This window comes from Tripterygium wilfordii, chromosome 7 (assembly GCF_013401445.1).
Source record: "Tripterygium wilfordii isolate XIE 37 chromosome 7, ASM1340144v1, whole genome shotgun sequence".
NCBI lineage: Eukaryota > Viridiplantae > Streptophyta > Magnoliopsida > Celastrales > Celastraceae > Tripterygium > Tripterygium wilfordii.
Window position 1 is genome coordinate 5,556,580 of NC_052238.1, and position 16,564 is coordinate 5,573,143.

Below are 16,564 nucleotides of genomic sequence, written 5' to 3' on the forward strand. Positions count from 1 at the left end.
TAGTTCATCTGAAGTCGATGTTTCCACCTCGCCTGCCATTGAGAAGAATGCACAATACCTGGATCCTAAAATTCGTAGAAGCAAAAAGTTTGCCCAGGGCACCCGAAGATTCAAGTATGCCACTGGAACGAACAATACCTAGATGCTAAAATATGTGCCAATTATGCATATAATTTTAGTTCATCCGAAGTCAATGTGTTCCACCTCGCCTGCCATTGAGAAGAATTGCCAATATCTGGATGCTAAAATTCGTAGAGGCAAATAGGGAGATGAGAGATGTTTAACCCAATTAATTTGTAGAGATATTGTCTACTTTGGGCCTTAAAACCCGCATGATTTTGTCTTAAGAAGGACTCTTACAATTGAGAGAAGTTGGGTTCAAGCTTATAAATCACATGGTTGGCTCTCACCTAAACATTGTGGGACATTTTGTATTTCTAATGCTCTCCTACATTTGTGCGCTCAATTATGCGAGGCCAAACAAGTAGACTAAGTGGGGTAGGGTCTATGTGGTACCCCTCACCTTGTGGGTGGTTTATCCATGAGGACATCTGAAAAGCCCAACAACAAGTGACCCCAAACCGGTGGAGATCTTTCAAGAATCGAATTTATGTTATAATTTGAAGAAATTGAAAGGGATAAGAAGAAGCAAATAGGGAGATGATAGAAGGTTTTAACCCAATCCATTTGTAGATATATTGTCCGCTTTGCGTCTTAAAATCTACATGATTTTGTCCTTAAAAGAGTTATCTACGTACAATTGAGAGGAATTGAATTGAAAGTTATAAACCAAATAGTTGGCTTTCACCTAACCAAGGATGGGGGGAGGGGCTACACTACATAATACTACTACATAATTATGGAATATATATTTATATAGATATATATATAAATAGACAAATAGACCTAAAATATATTAATATACTACGACGTACTTAAAGGATGACGAATAGTTTGGTGGATAAGTACCACTCACCTACATGTATACATGCAATACATTTTTTTTTGATGGGTATATATTTTCTTAGTAAGTGTATATATGCTTAATTTAATATATTTTTATGTTTGTATATTTAGATCATGATATTTGAAAAGTTTCATCTTATTTATTATTATATGTATGTATTTATGTTAACCTATTTCATTACTTTATGAGACCAAACGTCAAGATGAATATTCATCGATAATATCATTTCAATAAATTTTATTGTTATAAAATAGCTTTAAAAAAATTTCGATGACGCTGCGTTCGAACTCTTTAAATTGTATTGTTACAAAATGCAGTAGTCCACCCAATATAATTTCCTGACTCTGCCCGGACCGCCCCTGCACCTAACTGATCTGGAGCATGTATCTCTAGCAGGAAAAGCCCTAGAAATGGATTAAGTAGGTTTTTGTTTAACCTACACAGTCACGAGTTTATTAGGAAAAGGTGGCAACTCAATTTACAAACACGAAACGAAACACCCAACACGGACTATGGATTTATTATAATATAAAACTTACAACTTTCCTTAATAGGATAAGGCTGGCGGCGGGGGCGTCAAAGTCGTCGTCTAGAAAAAATAATAATAAAAAAAAAGCTTTCTCTTGTGGCGGCCACAAGAATATCTTCGGAGCTGCCCCAGCCCCAGCCAATCAAACGTGCCCCTTGGATGGGATGGCGAATACTCAATAATGATCGGCCATGGTCAACGAAGATTTAACTGTCTTTTTCGTAACAGTATTGCTAGGTAGCCGCTCGTATAGTGGTGGTGTATGTGAGAGCCTAAATTTTTTAAACGAAATTTTAAAATATTTTAATTTTCAAAATACATGTTAAATTTTTAAAAAAATTACATATTCAAAATCATCGTATCCATTGTTGATGAGCTTTATCGGATAAATCTTAATTCCATTATTTTTTTCAATAGAATTTTAAAAATAAATGAATTCAGAATTAAAATAATGAATTTTAGACTGTGTTTTAAAAAACAATGGAATCTATATTAAAACAATATATTTTGGACAATGAATTCTGAGATAAAAGAGTGGAAATAAAATTATTCCATTTAATCAATGGAATAACCCTGTTGGCAGGGGCGAAGCTACATGCAAGTGAGGGGATCAGCTGAACCCCTCAAAAAATTTTAGTTAATTCTAAGTACATAGTAATTTTAAAAATGACCCCCCTGAATTTTCAATTTAGATCCCCTCTTACAAAAAATTATGCTCAAATGGTTGAAATAACAACATATGTAACAATTATTACTTATTCTATTTTATAAACTTTGGATTTTTAGTGTTATTTTTCGTATTTTCAATGATATAATTAATAGATAATCTCAAAAAAATTCCGAGGACGCTATCCCCGGATCCTCGTTTAGCTTTGTCGCATAGACATAAAATCTAGTGTCCACCCCAATGACCCCCTTCCTAGTATGTCCTTGCTCGACCCTTTCTGTTGGATTCCCATGAGCTACATGTCATTTTCGTTATCGCTCGCCAGGAAAGACCATTTCACTTGCAGACTCTGCTTCTTCTAGAATGTCTTTCCTTTCCTTTTTTTAATAAAAAATTATTTTCAACGCCGTGCGGTGGTTCTTTTTTGTGACGTTCATTTACACGTACAGAAGCCGGCAAGTGGGGAGACTGAAATCCAGTCCACTAGGGCGTCTCAATGCAATTCCCAAAGAATAGAATATTTTAAGCTAAAGTATGGGGTGCATGGAGCATATAAGCTGACGTATAAGCTAGCTCATCAGCTCCACCAAATGGACTAAACTTCGAAACTAACCTCTATATATGGTATTCTACTGGGCCTCAATGGGGGTACTTTCGCTTGGGTTATGAAGTTGAGTTGCTGAATCATTTGTGCAACTGTAATTCTTAATCCATTACATGCGAAATTTGCGGGTCGCAGGTATGAATTCTGCTGTTTGATCTCATGCGATGTTTCTCTAATTTTTCTTTTTATGTTGGTTGTGTATGAATATGGTACTTATTTGAGTTGGGTTTTCTCAGATGATCATTAATGTGATTTATCATCCACAATTTGCAAGTTAAGAACTGGATTAATACCTTTTAGTTTGCATTTGGTGAATCGTGAAAGGGTTGTCTTTTACTTTCTGAAAATCTGTTTTTTCAAGGATGACTCTAGTAATGTCTAGTATGTATTTGTTGGATTGCTGTAGAGTCGAATGTTTGAAAGCTGCAAAAGTTTCCCAAGAAGTGAATTCTGTTCTTCCTTTTGTTGATTGGTTTTTGCAGTTGAGGTAGTATAACTTTGAGAGACCACAGATGGGGCGAGGCCGAAGGAGGGTGCATTTCAGAAATATGCACCCTTTCACTTGTTTCAAGGCATCCTCGAATGAGGAGTATTCACAAATTGGGGGACCAGGATTTTCCAGGATGGTTTTCTGCAATGAACCGGACACTCCAGAGGCCGGAATTCGAAATTATGGAAACAATCATATTAGCACAACAAAGTATAACCTCATTACCTTCGTGCCTAAGTCGTTGTTTGAGCAGTTTAGACGGGTGGCCAACTTTTTCTTCTTGGTTGTTGGTATTCTCTCCTTCACTCCTCTGGCACCCTACACAGCGGTCAGTGCTATCGTCCCTTTAATTATTGTTATCGTGGTAACTATGTTGAAAGAGGGTTTAGAAGATTTGCGGAGAAAGCAGCAGGTATTACTAATTTCCTTGATTTGTTTTGCCTTTGTATCTTCATTCCAATATGGCATGTTTGGTTAATACCTTGCTTTTAGTCAGTTTCAGATTGCATTATGAACTCTGTAATAATGTCTTGTACCAGATAAATAAGTTTTCTTTGCTGATATTAGTTTAAACGGAAATTTTATCTTCCAATCACACACATGCAGAATCTTTGAAACAGGACGGCATCTTGAGGTTCAGAGGAATTTACCAATGAGTAAAAGGTGTTTCTTTTTTTAAATACTGGTGATGAGGTCCTATTATTATCCATGATCATTAATCATCATCATTGTCATTTTTTTCTTCATGTCATCATCATCATTATGATAGTTGTTATTAACATCTCAACAAACATATTTCTGAACAATGTTCTTTTGTCTGTTAGGATATATTAGTGCTTATTATCTGTTTATTGTTAGCTCTCTCAGCAAGCAGCCACACCTGATCCTTACTTTTACATGTGTGATAATTTTTCAGGATACTGAAGTAAACAATAGAAAGGTTTATGTGCATCAACGTGATGGTATTTTCAATCTTACAGAATGGGCGAGTCTAAGAGTTGGAGATATAGTGAAGGTGCGGAAGGACGAATTCTTTCCTGCAGACCTCCTTTTACTCTCCTCTAGTTATGAGAATGCAACCTGCTATGTTGAGACCATGAACCTTGATGGGGAGACAAATTTGAAATTGAAACAGGGCGTGGAAGCCACTTCATTTTTGAATGAGGACTCGACGTATAAAGATTTCAAGGCTGTCATCAAATGTGAAGACCCAAATGTAAATTTGTACTCTTTTGTTGGAAGTTTGGATTTTGAAGGGCAACAGTATCCTCTCACTTCGCCACAGCTTCTCCTAAGAGATTCAAAACTCAGAAATACAGACTACATATATGGCACGGTTGTGTTTACTGGACATGACACAAAGATCATGCAAAACTCTACTAAGCCACCTTCAAAGAGAAGCAGAATTGAGAGGAAGATGGACAAAATTGTGTACCTTTTGTTTTTTACTTTGTTTTTGATGGGATTTGTGGGATCGATTGTCTTTGGCATAACAACTAAAGATGATTTAGAAGATGGGAGGATGAAAAGGTGGTATCTGAGACCGGATGATTCTACAATTTACTTTGACCCCAATAATTCAGAGGTAGCTGCAATTTATCACTTTTTGACGGCCCTAATGTTATATGTCAGCTTCATCCCTATCTCTTTGTATATATCCGTAGAGGTTGTCAAAGTTCTCCAGAGCCGTTTCATCAATCAAGATATTCATATGTACTATGAGGAGACTGACAAACCAGCATTTGCTCGTACCTCAAATTTGAATGAGGAACTTGGTCAAGTTGACACAATTCTTTCTGATAAAACTGGAACACTGACCTGCAATTCGATGGAGTTCTTCAAATGTTCTGTGGCTGGAAAAGCTTATGGACGTGGCATAACAGAAGTTGAGAGAGCTATAAATAGAAGAAAAGGTTCTAATGAAAATGGGCAGGATCAGCAGATCATGAATTCTACTAATAGGAAACCACACATTAAAGGCTTTAATTTTGAAGATGAAAGGATTATGAACGGGAATTGGATAAATGAGCCTCATGCAGATGTCATGCAGAAGTTTTTCCGTCTGTTGGCCCTTTGCCATACTGCAATACCTGAAGTGGATGAAAATACAGGTAAGGTTCAATATGAAGCTGAATCACCTGATGAAGCAGCATTTGTGATTGCTGCACGAGAAATTGGTTTTGAATTCTACGAGAGGACGCAGACAAGTGTATCATTGTGCGAATTGGATGTCCAGACAGGCAACACAGTTAACAGGTTAGTAATGTTTTCATAATCAAAGCATTCACGCTATACCCACCAATGCCCTTTGTATGCTTAATTCAACGATGCAGGGGCAGGGGCCTATTGCATTGAGCTTTCTTTTTTTTTTTTGTTTTTTTTTTTTAAATTCTTCATTCTTCATTTTTGTTGTTTGTCTGAAATCCAGATGCTTTACATTCATATATATGTGTACGCAATGCATGCATTATATGAAACACTATTGTTATCCTAGTCAAGGCGTTTTTAGTACACAATTTCTTCTTGCAGGAAATATCAACTTTTGGACGTTTTGGAGTTTAGCAGCTCTAGGAAGCGGATGTCTGTTATAATAAGAACAGAGGAGGGGAAACTACTACTACTTTGCAAAGGTGCCGATAGGTTTGTGATCAACAACTCTGGTGCCTTGTTACATTCAATTTTCTCACTTATTGTAGAGTCAATGTAACCCATTCTCCTATACAGTGTGATGTTTGAAAGGCTTGCTAAGGAGGGTAGGGACTTTGAAAAGGAAACCAGAGACCATGTGAATGAGTACGCTGACGCAGGGCTGAGGACCTTGATAATTGCCTATCGTGAACTTGATGAGAAGGAGTACAGAGATTTTAATAAGAAATTTAATGAGGCCAAGAATTCTGTTAGTGCAGATCGGGAAATGTTGATTGATGAAGTAGCAGATCAGACTGAGAGGAATCTGATTCTTCTTGGGGCTACTGCTGTAGAGGACAAACTTCAAAATGGGGTTAGTTGGAACGCAGTAATAATTATTAGCTATATAATTATTTTTTTTGAGATTGGGCATAGGACTTGGAAATGATGTTTCTCCTTCTTTGGACGTTAGGTTCCTGACTGCATAGATAAACTTGCTCAAGCAGGAATTAAACTCTGGGTTTTAACTGGAGACAAGATGGAGACTGCTATCAATATTGGGTACGATTTATGTTTATGTCTTTAGGAATACTTTACCTGTCTATAAATGGTCCTTACACGTTCACTTTGTTGAACTAAAATTCTCAATGCTAAGCCTCAAATGATTGTGAGTATGGTGGTAACTAGCTCTATTAATAACTCCACTAATAATGATTCTCAAATGAATAAATAATTTTATCTTCCAGTTTAGTTTTACATTAAACATTTTGATATTGTTTGAATTCCAAACCCATTTAACACTTATTCTCTTCTATAGTAGCTGCAACAAAAAAAAAAAAAAAAAAAACCAGAAGAAATTGCTTGAAGGTTTGAAAATGTCGTTTTCTCGTAACAAAACTGATATCTAGTTTCACAATTTAAGTTCAGGGAGAGAGCTTTTTGGCAAACCACAGTGAAATAAAACCTGAGACCCCCTGAGAGTGTCAATGTTTTACAGTGAGGCCAGTTATTCATCTTAGGAATCTAACTCGACATATAAATTTGCAGTTTCGCTTGTAGTTTGCTTAGGCAAGGAATGAAGCAGATCATAATAAATCTGGAGAGTCCCGAAATTCAGGTATTGGAAAAAGCCAGAGACAATGATGCCATCGACAAGGTAATGATATTTTTATATTTTAAAATTTGGTTTTTTTTCCTCAGACTTCTCAACTCCAAATTCGTTAGGAAGAGTAAAGTTGAAATAAAAAAGAGCATGGACAACTGCTTTCTGTAACACATACATCAATTTTTCTCCAGATAAAATAAAAGAAGTTAGCTTCCAATAAAAGTTGCTAAAATTGTACTTTCCAATGTGCAAACTCTGAAAATAACATGCCCTTCGAAAGTCAAGCCATGGCTTCAATATTTTGGGACCCAGCAAAGTATTCTTGACATGTAAATCTCTACCCAGATTCAGATATTCACCCATAGACCACGATGGGCTATCTTTCTTACTTAAAAGCAAGCTTGCTTATTTACCTTTGTGAATTTAGCTTTATTTTCTCTGTGCCAATGATGGGATCAAATTATTTAAGTAAATGATGTTATGACAAGTTTTTCTTTTTTTCATGGTGGGGTTAGATTAAAGTGTTCTACCTTTTGTTTTAAAATATTGATGTAATATACTAATTTATCCTTCAGGCATCGAAGGAAAGTGTCCTTCATCAGCTTACCAAAGGAAAGGCTATGCTGAATGCATCAACCGGAAATTCTGAAGAATTTGCCTTGATCATTGATGGGAAATCACTTGCTTATGCCCTAGGAGAAGATATGGAGAAAATGTTCTTTGAACTTGCTATTGGTTGTGCATCTGTTATTTGCTGTCGGTCATCACCGAAGCAGAAGGCACTGGTGAGCTCCATCATTCTGGAATTTTTTTCCTCCCAATTAAGCCCAAAATGTTATTCTTACCTTTGTTTTTCAGAGTTTTTCTTTGTCCTGAAAAATAATTTTGAAATGATCAAACTGAAACATAGGTTACAAAGCTAGTCAAAACAAAAACAGGGAAAACAACACTGGCAATTGGTGATGGTGCCAATGATGTGGGAATGCTACAAGAAGCAGACATTGGGGTTGGAATCAGCGGTGTTGAAGGAATGCAGGTCCTTTTTGCTACACTAGACAATTTACATTTATTTTTAAATCATTGTTATTACCCTATGTTTCACTATGCTATAAGCTCCATTTTTGTGATCAATGCAGGCGGTCATGTCAAGTGATGTTGCAATAGCTCAATTTCAGTATTTGGAGCGTTTACTACTTGTGCATGGGCATTGGTGTTACAGGAGAATTTCGTCAATGGTAATGCCTTATATATGTTTGAGATGGCATATGTTTTTCCTTAACAGTTTCCAATAGATTATATTTTTGGCTCAAATTTGAGAGTTTAGGGTTAAAGAAATAGCTCTACTTTCATTTTATACATGAGTTTGAACCTCTTTAAGGTAATTGACTGGTTTCTTTATCTTTTGTTGGCAGATCTGCTACTTTTTTTACAAGAACATCTTATTTGGCTTCACTCTCTTCTTATACGAGGCATATACATCATTCTCGGGACAAACTGCATACAATGATTGGTACTTGTCTTTCTATATTATCTTGTTTACGTCATTGCCAGTGACTGCTTTGGGAGTTCTTGACCAGGATGTATCTGCAAAACTTTGTCTGAAGGTACCCTCTCTAGCATAACACGCATACTTAAATTATTGCAACAAAAAATAACTCATTAATGCTTTGTTGCATGGTGAATATTGGCACTTGTATGGTAAAAATGAAAATGGTTTATGCTCTCTCAGTAGTATACGTGTTATTTTTACCTTATATGTATTTTCTTTATCTTCATTAAGACAATACTAAAAAACAAGTAAAAATCAGCAACCTGAACTGAACCTTGGTGTGTTACTTTCATCAAGGTGGTTTTTTTCCCTTAAAAAGTTCCCCCCCACCCCTTCTTTTTTGCTTGCTCAGGTTTTTATAGTCAATACTTAACTGATGATTATTAAATGTTGACTGTTTAATGTATCAGTTTCCTCGGTTATATCAAGATGGAGTTCAAGATATCCTCTTCAGCTGGCACCGAATTCTGAGCTGGTTCTTTAATGCGTTTTACAGTGCTGTCATCATTTTCTTTTTCTGTGCAAAAGCACTGGAGCACCAGGCGTTCGACAGTGATGGGAACACTGTTGGGAGGGATTTTTTTGGGGCAACTATGTATACATGCGTCGTCTGGGTTGTGAACTTGCAGATGGCACTCTACATTAGTTACTTCACCAAGATACAACATTATCTTGTTTGGGGTTCAATTGCCGTATGGTACCTATTTGTCATGATATATGGAGCCGTTTCCCCCAGCTCCTCTAAAGATGCTTACATGGTTTTTGTGGAAGCCCTTGCACCAGCCCCTTCTTATTGGTTTGTCACACTTTTTGTGGTAATCTCAACCCTCATCCCATACTTCACATACGCAGCAATTCAAACACGCTTCTTTCCTATGTACTATCAGATAGTACAGAACATAAGCAGTGAGGGGCAATCAAATGATATGGAGTTATCACCACAGCCAACAGCTGTTGATGGTATTAGGGCTCCTCTGGCAAATTAATTGTTTGCATAAAGGACAGGAAGCGATATCCCCAGAAGTAGTTCTTGGATTGGAAGTGGAACATAGTAGTTCCATTTATGCATGTTGTCTTGATCTGCCAAAATACAAGTGTTTACTGGTATAGAAATATGAAGAACGCTTCTCCAGTATGTGCCCCACATAAGTGAATTTTGCTTTCTTCCTTGTTTTTGTTTTTCAAACTTATTGTGTTACAATTGCAATGTTGTATCTAGTTCAGATGAATAGTTTTTGTTTTTTTTTTGAAGGTTATGGTTAATTTAGGTTCTTTACAAGAGAAGGGATGAGCCTTCTCTGTTGTATGTATATGTAACTTCATCAGATTCAATATATTGTTGACTGATTTTGATTTATCTGATCCACTCATTGTTTGATTCTTTTTCAATTTGGGCTGTTTACCAATTTAGGGTTTTGGATACTTTATAGATTAGGTAGACTAACAATATTCTATACTACAGCTCTGTTTCATGGATTTCCTGGAATCAGGGCTCCCTAACATGTTTGACAGCAAATAACAGCAAAACTAGAAATACAAGCAATTACTACCATATCTTAATTTATAAACTCTGAGCAATACAGATAAAACAATTAAGAATCACCTCCCAAATACAGTCTTCAAAGCATCCAAAGTAATCATTCTATTATTTTATCTTCATCCACAAACAAATGAACAATGGTAGAATAGATGGAATAACTGAAGAAAGTTAAAAATATTGTTTCATAAAACTTGAAGAAAGTTGAATGCAAAGAAGAAACATACATTTATTGATGATGTTAGCAACTACATCTGATGGAATAAGAACATACACAATTCACTTGGTCTTACATGACAGAACATAGAATTTACTAGTTGAGAGAGGAACAACCATCCACAATCACCGTTCATTGAAATTCAGATCCTCAAACAAATGATACAATGAAAGATAAGACCATGAGTCTCCCATTCATATATATATATATATATATGTGACATACCCGTGAAGGCTATGAAACTGTGAGGCCAAGAAAATCAGCAGCGGATTTAGCCATGATGGTTGAAAACTCGTTAAAACTAATAACACCATCTCCATTTGTGTCAGCCTCGCTCATCATCTCCGACAATTCACGATACGTTAAGGGGTGACCCATTTTAGCCATTGAACCCGCCAGCTCCGCCGCGGTAATGAACCCATTCCCATCCCTGTCGAAGGATCGAAAAACCTCAATCAGCTGTTCCTGGTTGACCAAGATCTGTTCACTCATGACAGGCATGATTGCGTCCACCAATTCGTCGAATTCGATTGACCCATTGCCGTTTGCGTCCATGTTAGCCAGCAATACATGGAGATGGTCGCCGGAAGGCTTGATCCCTAGAGACCGCAACAGGGCGGCGAGTTCTAGGTGGGTCAGACTGCCATCGGAATCCATGTCGAAGCGCATGAAAATGTCTTTTAGTTGCTTAAGCTGATCCGATTGCGCCGTGGCCATTATTGGGAGAGAAGGAGGAGGACATAAACGTAAAAAACAGAGAAGAAGAAAGAGACGGTGGGTTTGAGTTTGTGTGTAAATTTGGATAGATTTTGGTGGATTTGGGACGATGCAGGGTATGTGTTTGTTAAAATGCTCAAGTAAAGAGATGGAATGGTTCAAACTTCAAAACAGAAAGCGCGTGTTCATTACTACACTGAATATTCTTAAAACTGATTATTCTTAACAAAGCTTAGTTGGCGCATTGTGGTCCAACAGAATAGTTGCATTGTAACTATCTAATCTATTAAGAACTGTCTATAGTGGTTATTTGGTTGTCCTTGCATACAAAAGAGTCAAAGCGCGTATTCGAAATATCTCGCTAACACTTTGGCGTGGCACCCTATGATAAAATGTGAGCGATTTATCCTGACCCCTTATAGGAAACTTTTGATTGGTTGAGTTGATTCCTAATATTCTATATAAATCTATATATCCTAAGTTTGAAACCTCTCACCAACACTTTGGGGTGACATCCCCTGATAAAATGCTAGCGACTCATATTGATCCTTTATAGGGAATTTCTGAGAGTGCGGTGATCGAGATGGATCCAAAGGGCCTACCTTGGAGAGGTTCCACGATATTTTTTTTAAAAAAAAACCTACCAAAATTGATTAGCAAAACTTTGGTGATTAGTTAATGATATGGGGATTTGGCTATATTAAGCTTATTCTAAAGAGCTAACAATTTCAACCAATTCAAACTGTGCAGAACTAATATCAAACTGCTTTGTGGATACAACATTTGATGAGGAGCAGCTCCCTGACCCCTCTCTGCCCCAAAAGCTTCCAAATGAAAACTCTCCCTTTTGAGAAAGCTCATACAACACCCTCTCTACTTCCTCTATACAACACCCACAACAATGGCTTCCAATTTCATCTGCTTGAATCCTCATAGACCCTCCATGGATTTCCAGAAACTCATCCTGAAATTGACTAACCCTTGTCAACTCTATATTCTTGTTTTCATTGTCTCTATGCCATAGCCTCTTCTTGGCGTAATCTTTGGTCTTTCGAATGAGCTTGTAAGGAAGCTTGAGCAAGAAGAAGATGACCATTTGCAAGATCAAGCATTGGCAGCAACAAGATATCGCGACGCAGTCCCCGGCGAGCGTATTCCAATCCTCCATGGTTGTGAAAGAATGGAAGAGGAAAGGAGCAGAAGAAGATGGTTGATACAATACAACAAGTCATGCCTTGTTTGAGGGAATAAGTGCTTTCTCTCTTGGAAGGTATAAGAAAAGGTAAAGCAAAGAAAATGGTGATGCGGCAAAAGTGAATCAACTGCTCATGACTTAAGATTGCATATTTGCATTACTGGAATTGCTGCTATAAATCTTGCAAATTGGGTTATCAGGTGTGATTGAATACTGGACGTCAAGGAATCATACATAGGCAGTCTGTATCAGTTTTCTTGGATTCTACTTTTGGTGTTAAAAATCAAAAATATTTTTTGAAGCCCCTGACATTATCACGCCCGCCCTAAACCAATGACGCTTATCCCTCTAGAGAGAATGAGCATGACTAACATGTATCTTACCACCATGCCAACACCATCATTTATCCCTCTTTCGTTCATTTATCTTCTTTCATTCTTATTGGTATGTGCTATTGATTGGTAGACGGCGATCTCAGATATGTCGATATCGATGGTGATTCATTATTTCAATGAACCATTTCTTTGGACAAAAGAAAATTATGTACACTTACCCAAAATATCAGTTCCTAGATTCCATTGTGAAAGACCTCATTTTTTCTGAAAAATTCGCCATGATATATCTAATCCATACATAATATTCCAAAAAATGGATATAAATATAAATTTTTGACGGCTACTTAGCATCGACCATAGATCTGAAAAATCCATAGACATAACCTAATTTATTTATTTTTCCCATAAATATGCGTCTACATGAGCTGAGACAAGCTTATCAACTCATGCAGGGTTCGACATTTTAAAACCTCTGTTTAGGTCCTCTTCACTCCTCAGAAATTATGACTGACCGGAGAAAACAATTCTTGCAGAAGATTGAAACATGCTATAAACTATGTAGAAGCCAACCTGCTTCTCTAAGTTTGCTTCAAATGATTGTCCACCTTCGTTAAGTGAGTTACTAGTTTAACCTATTAGCCAAATAAAAATTCCGTTTAATACAAGATCAAGACAGCTATTACATGATAATCAGCCAGCACCTGAGGATACAAAATCAATTATCATGAATTTATGAAAATCGCGAGCTTTGGTCATCCAGTAGCAATGATGAATCACCTTATATTCTCTCCCAAAAAAATTCTTCCGGAGTCAAAGATCACAAACGCTGTGTGCAATGCCCGTCTAGGAGAAAATGGCCTTCCCTAGATGATTTTGGATTAGAAAGCCATAGCAGATATCGGCACAGAAAATTGTGGCCGAACTAGTAGAGTAGTGGGTCAATTAGGCCTGACTGGCAACCTTGAGTTTCGCCTCGAATTAATCTCAGCTGCCCAACTCTTTCCTATTTCAGTTTGAAATTTTCCTAGAACCAAGAAAGGTGCATAAAACACATGGACATGTCTAATTGTCGAAAGATTATAGAAGAATATCACTTCTTGTAATATAATCTTGCGAGAGAGAAGTAGAATATACCTGCTGTTGAAAGGAAGAATTCATCCAACACCTTCCCATGTTCTGCCAAATTATAATAATAACAAATTAGAGAGATCAGATAGCTAACATGCTTAAGAGGGAGGGAATCTAAATAAAATATAACCTTACCCATTTCATATTCCAATGCTTGCAAAATCATCTCAACCTGAGCAAGGATATGCAAAGCTCAAATTTAAAAAAAAAGAAAAGGAATACCTTGATGGCCAAAAAGTAAAAGAGAATCTCAATGTGCGCAAATTCCATGCTATAGAGAGACGTGCAGAGGAAGAGAGGGAGGAAGGGAGGGAGGAAGGGAGGGGGAGGTAGCTTTTTAGTGATTTATTTTGCAATGAAAGACGGCATAGAAAAACGAGGAAGATCATAGTCTTGATAAATGGAAAAATAACTCAGGCCAGATATAGAAAGTACTAGAAGTTTTCATAGAATATTCATCTTTTTCAAAGTCTCGTCACTGATGTTGCCTACTAGCGTGCCAAAACACCGAAGTTTCTAGGTACCATGATAGGGAGCTGGATCAAACCCCCTTCTCACCAGTGAAACTAAGTACGTTATCCATCTTAAAACACATATTTAAACGCCAAGAAATCAGCAACAGAGGAAGATCTTAATGGATTAAAAATAAAAAGTAGGGAAGAATAATTAAATGACAAGTTTTAACAAAACCTAAAATCAGGCAGAGAATACCAGCTAGTAAATGCTCTTTGAATTGAACAACCTTATTCTCTTACAGAATTGAAATTTTGTGTGAATGCCAACATATACATACTTTGTCAAAATCTTTCACAAGATTAGCCTCCAAGGAAGCATTATTTTCATACTCTGCCCAAAGTTCTTTAATCTCTTCAGCTGCAGATAATAAAGGTTCGGTAAAGACAAATCAGGGTTGAAGTTAAATATTCAAAGAGCCAGGCGTCAAGGACAACAGAATTGGAGAGTACCTCTCATCCCTCCACCAAGAACTTTGCACATTTCATCTAACGCTTCTTGCTCCCTTCTGCTCTTTTCTGCTTTGGGGATACCATCGGATGGTGTTATATCCCCAACGATAGCTGTTAGATATCAGATCCAGCTTTAAATTTCAGAAATGAGAGACATTAAATATGCATGCTCAATGATTTTTTTAATAAGTGCAAATGAAAATTTTAAGCAGCTGCTGCTGCTGCTGAAACCAATAAACTTAATTTATAATTGTATCTGACATTAAAGGTTAACACATGCAAAGAACCTGAACCGTATTCTGTAAATTGCCAGAAATAGCTGATCAAGATTCAAAAGCCAATTCGTATTCATTCATGACAAGAAAACTCAAACACAAGGCGTAAAGGCCTGTTGCATCAGTCTTAAAAAAACACTATAATAAGCAAATTTAAAGGGAATAGAAGTAATACCCTCTGCAATGTCATGTACAATCGCTATTTTAATACATCTGTTTCAATAAGCAGAATCATCAGAAAAAAAAAAAAAAGGTTCAATCAGTAACTTGCAGAAGCTCCAAAAAAGTTTATGCAGAGAAAAAAAAAGCACCAGCCTTCACATGACATGACACGCGAACCTTTCTCGATTTACACCGGGACAATCGCCGGAAATTAAAGCCATCAAAGCCATACGATACATATGGTCAGCAATTGATTCAGGGCCTTTTATGCCCTGATTGATCCATCCCTTCCGCTTTGTGGTCTATAAAAGATGAAGACAAACATTACAGATCATTTTCTGAACAGTATAACCACAACAGCATAATGTAAGAGTAAAGACTATATTTATAGAAAATAATTTTCACATGGGGAGAACTTGGAAAATCCTAGACTTTATATCTAAGCAAAGAACACATAAAGAAGCTCAAAGGCCAAGTGAAGGTAGATTCAGTAACTCCACTAATACAAAAACTAACACACACCAATAGCCCCCAATATAGAAGATAATGTTACAAGCTCTGAATTTCAAATACAGGTCCTGCTCATTACTTGACCAGAAAACTTAGGCGCATCATATATACAATAAAATGACAATACTCTTAGTCTGGTTGTAAATGTTCATATCTATCAAGAAGTACAAAGAGAAATAACTGCTAGAAACGTCAATTAGCATGAGATAGCCTAACAAAGCTGCAACAAAAATGATATAAACGGCATAAACAGGCCCGCACCCCCCCACCCCACCCCAACAAGTATAAACTTAAGGAACAAAATAACACCTATTTTGCCCTAATAAAGCCACTGTGCCCATAGACTGCCGAGTTTTTGCGACACCATTATTAATTTATTTGCTTAAAATAAAGGAGGAATACAGCAAAAAATTGTTCGCTATCATGAGAATATAGGGTAACAAGAGCAAATAAATAATGGTTTGTACAACCAAACAAATGAATAGAGAATGCTTCAAACTAGACAGGGAACGCATACCTTGAGACGATGACACAAAGTAAGAAAATCGATCGCCGAAGACGTGGACGAACTCGAAGACCCGATCGGGGGCTCTGAATCAGTCATGTTCACGGATCTCTTGGACACTGATCCACCGGAACCGGGATTCTGAGAGCGAACGAAGACGATCCTGGAAGCTCTCCTGGGAGCAATAGTTTCTTTGGCGAAAAAGGGCCGTGAAGAGGCTCGATAGAAAGCGAGACGTGAGCGATGAGGAAGAGACCGACTCAATGGAGGTATACAGCGAGTCGAAGGGTTAACAAACATTGTTCTCGTCTCGGTCCCCAAATGGCGAAATTCCTGATTTTGTCCATGCTCCGTCCATTGACTATTGATATTCTAATCAAAACGGAGCGTATGATTGGAAAAAAAAAATGAAAAACAGGAAAAAAAAAAAGTGTCGTTTTATTTACTATTTAAACATTCATTTTGAAAAAAGGTGCACA

At 37.1% G+C, this 16,564-nt stretch overlaps 4 protein-coding genes across 5 annotated transcripts; 1 reads left to right on the forward strand and 3 right to left on the reverse strand.

Moving 5' to 3' along the window:
* Positions 1–2,741: 2,741 nt before the first annotated feature.
* On the forward strand, positions 2,742–9,903 carry LOC120002065 (putative phospholipid-transporting ATPase 9). 2 transcript variants are annotated; one of them, XM_038850637.1, is made up of 13 exons: positions 2,783–2,902; positions 3,004–3,086; positions 3,250–3,669; positions 4,174–5,513; positions 5,787–5,897; positions 5,982–6,258; positions 6,358–6,446; positions 6,933–7,041; positions 7,566–7,775; positions 7,901–8,026; positions 8,127–8,225; positions 8,403–8,594; positions 8,950–9,903. In XM_038850637.1, exons 3-13 carry the CDS (start codon positions 3,280–3,282, stop codon positions 9,523–9,525), a joined length of 3,519 nt encoding a protein of 1,172 aa, XP_038706565.1. In that variant the 5' UTR covers positions 2,783–2,902; positions 3,004–3,086; positions 3,250–3,279; the 3' UTR covers positions 9,526–9,903. The 2 variants fall into 2 exon arrangements, with proteins under 2 accessions (XP_038706564.1, XP_038706565.1); XM_038850636.1 differs by lacking the exon at positions 3,004–3,086 and having other exon boundaries at positions 2,742–2,902.
* Positions 9,904–10,238: 335 nt separating this feature from the next.
* On the reverse strand, positions 10,239–11,232 carry LOC120002066 (probable calcium-binding protein CML16). Its single transcript, XM_038850638.1, has one exon. It carries the CDS (start codon positions 11,008–11,010, stop codon positions 10,528–10,530), a length of 483 nt encoding a protein of 160 aa, XP_038706566.1. The 5' UTR covers positions 11,011–11,232; the 3' UTR covers positions 10,239–10,527.
* Positions 11,233–11,710: 478 nt separating this feature from the next.
* LOC120001260 lies at positions 11,711–12,506 on the reverse strand. The gene has a single exon (XM_038849497.1). The coding sequence runs from the start codon at positions 12,176–12,178 to the stop codon at positions 11,717–11,719; it is 462 nt and encodes a 153-aa protein (XP_038705425.1). The 5' UTR covers positions 12,179–12,506; the 3' UTR covers positions 11,711–11,716.
* A 561-nt stretch (positions 12,507–13,067) lies between these two features.
* On the reverse strand, positions 13,068–16,385 carry LOC120001425 (5'-deoxynucleotidase HDDC2). The gene is made up of 8 exons (XM_038849747.1): positions 16,098–16,385; positions 15,248–15,372; positions 15,084–15,121; positions 14,634–14,744; positions 14,462–14,541; positions 13,804–13,840; positions 13,675–13,716; positions 13,068–13,564 (listed from the first exon to the last, which is right to left on the reverse strand). The coding sequence occupies exons 1-8, from the start codon at positions 16,383–16,385 to the stop codon at positions 13,479–13,481; spliced, it is 807 nt and encodes a 268-aa protein (XP_038705675.1). The 3' UTR covers positions 13,068–13,478.
* Between the last annotated feature and the right edge of the window lie 179 nt (positions 16,386–16,564).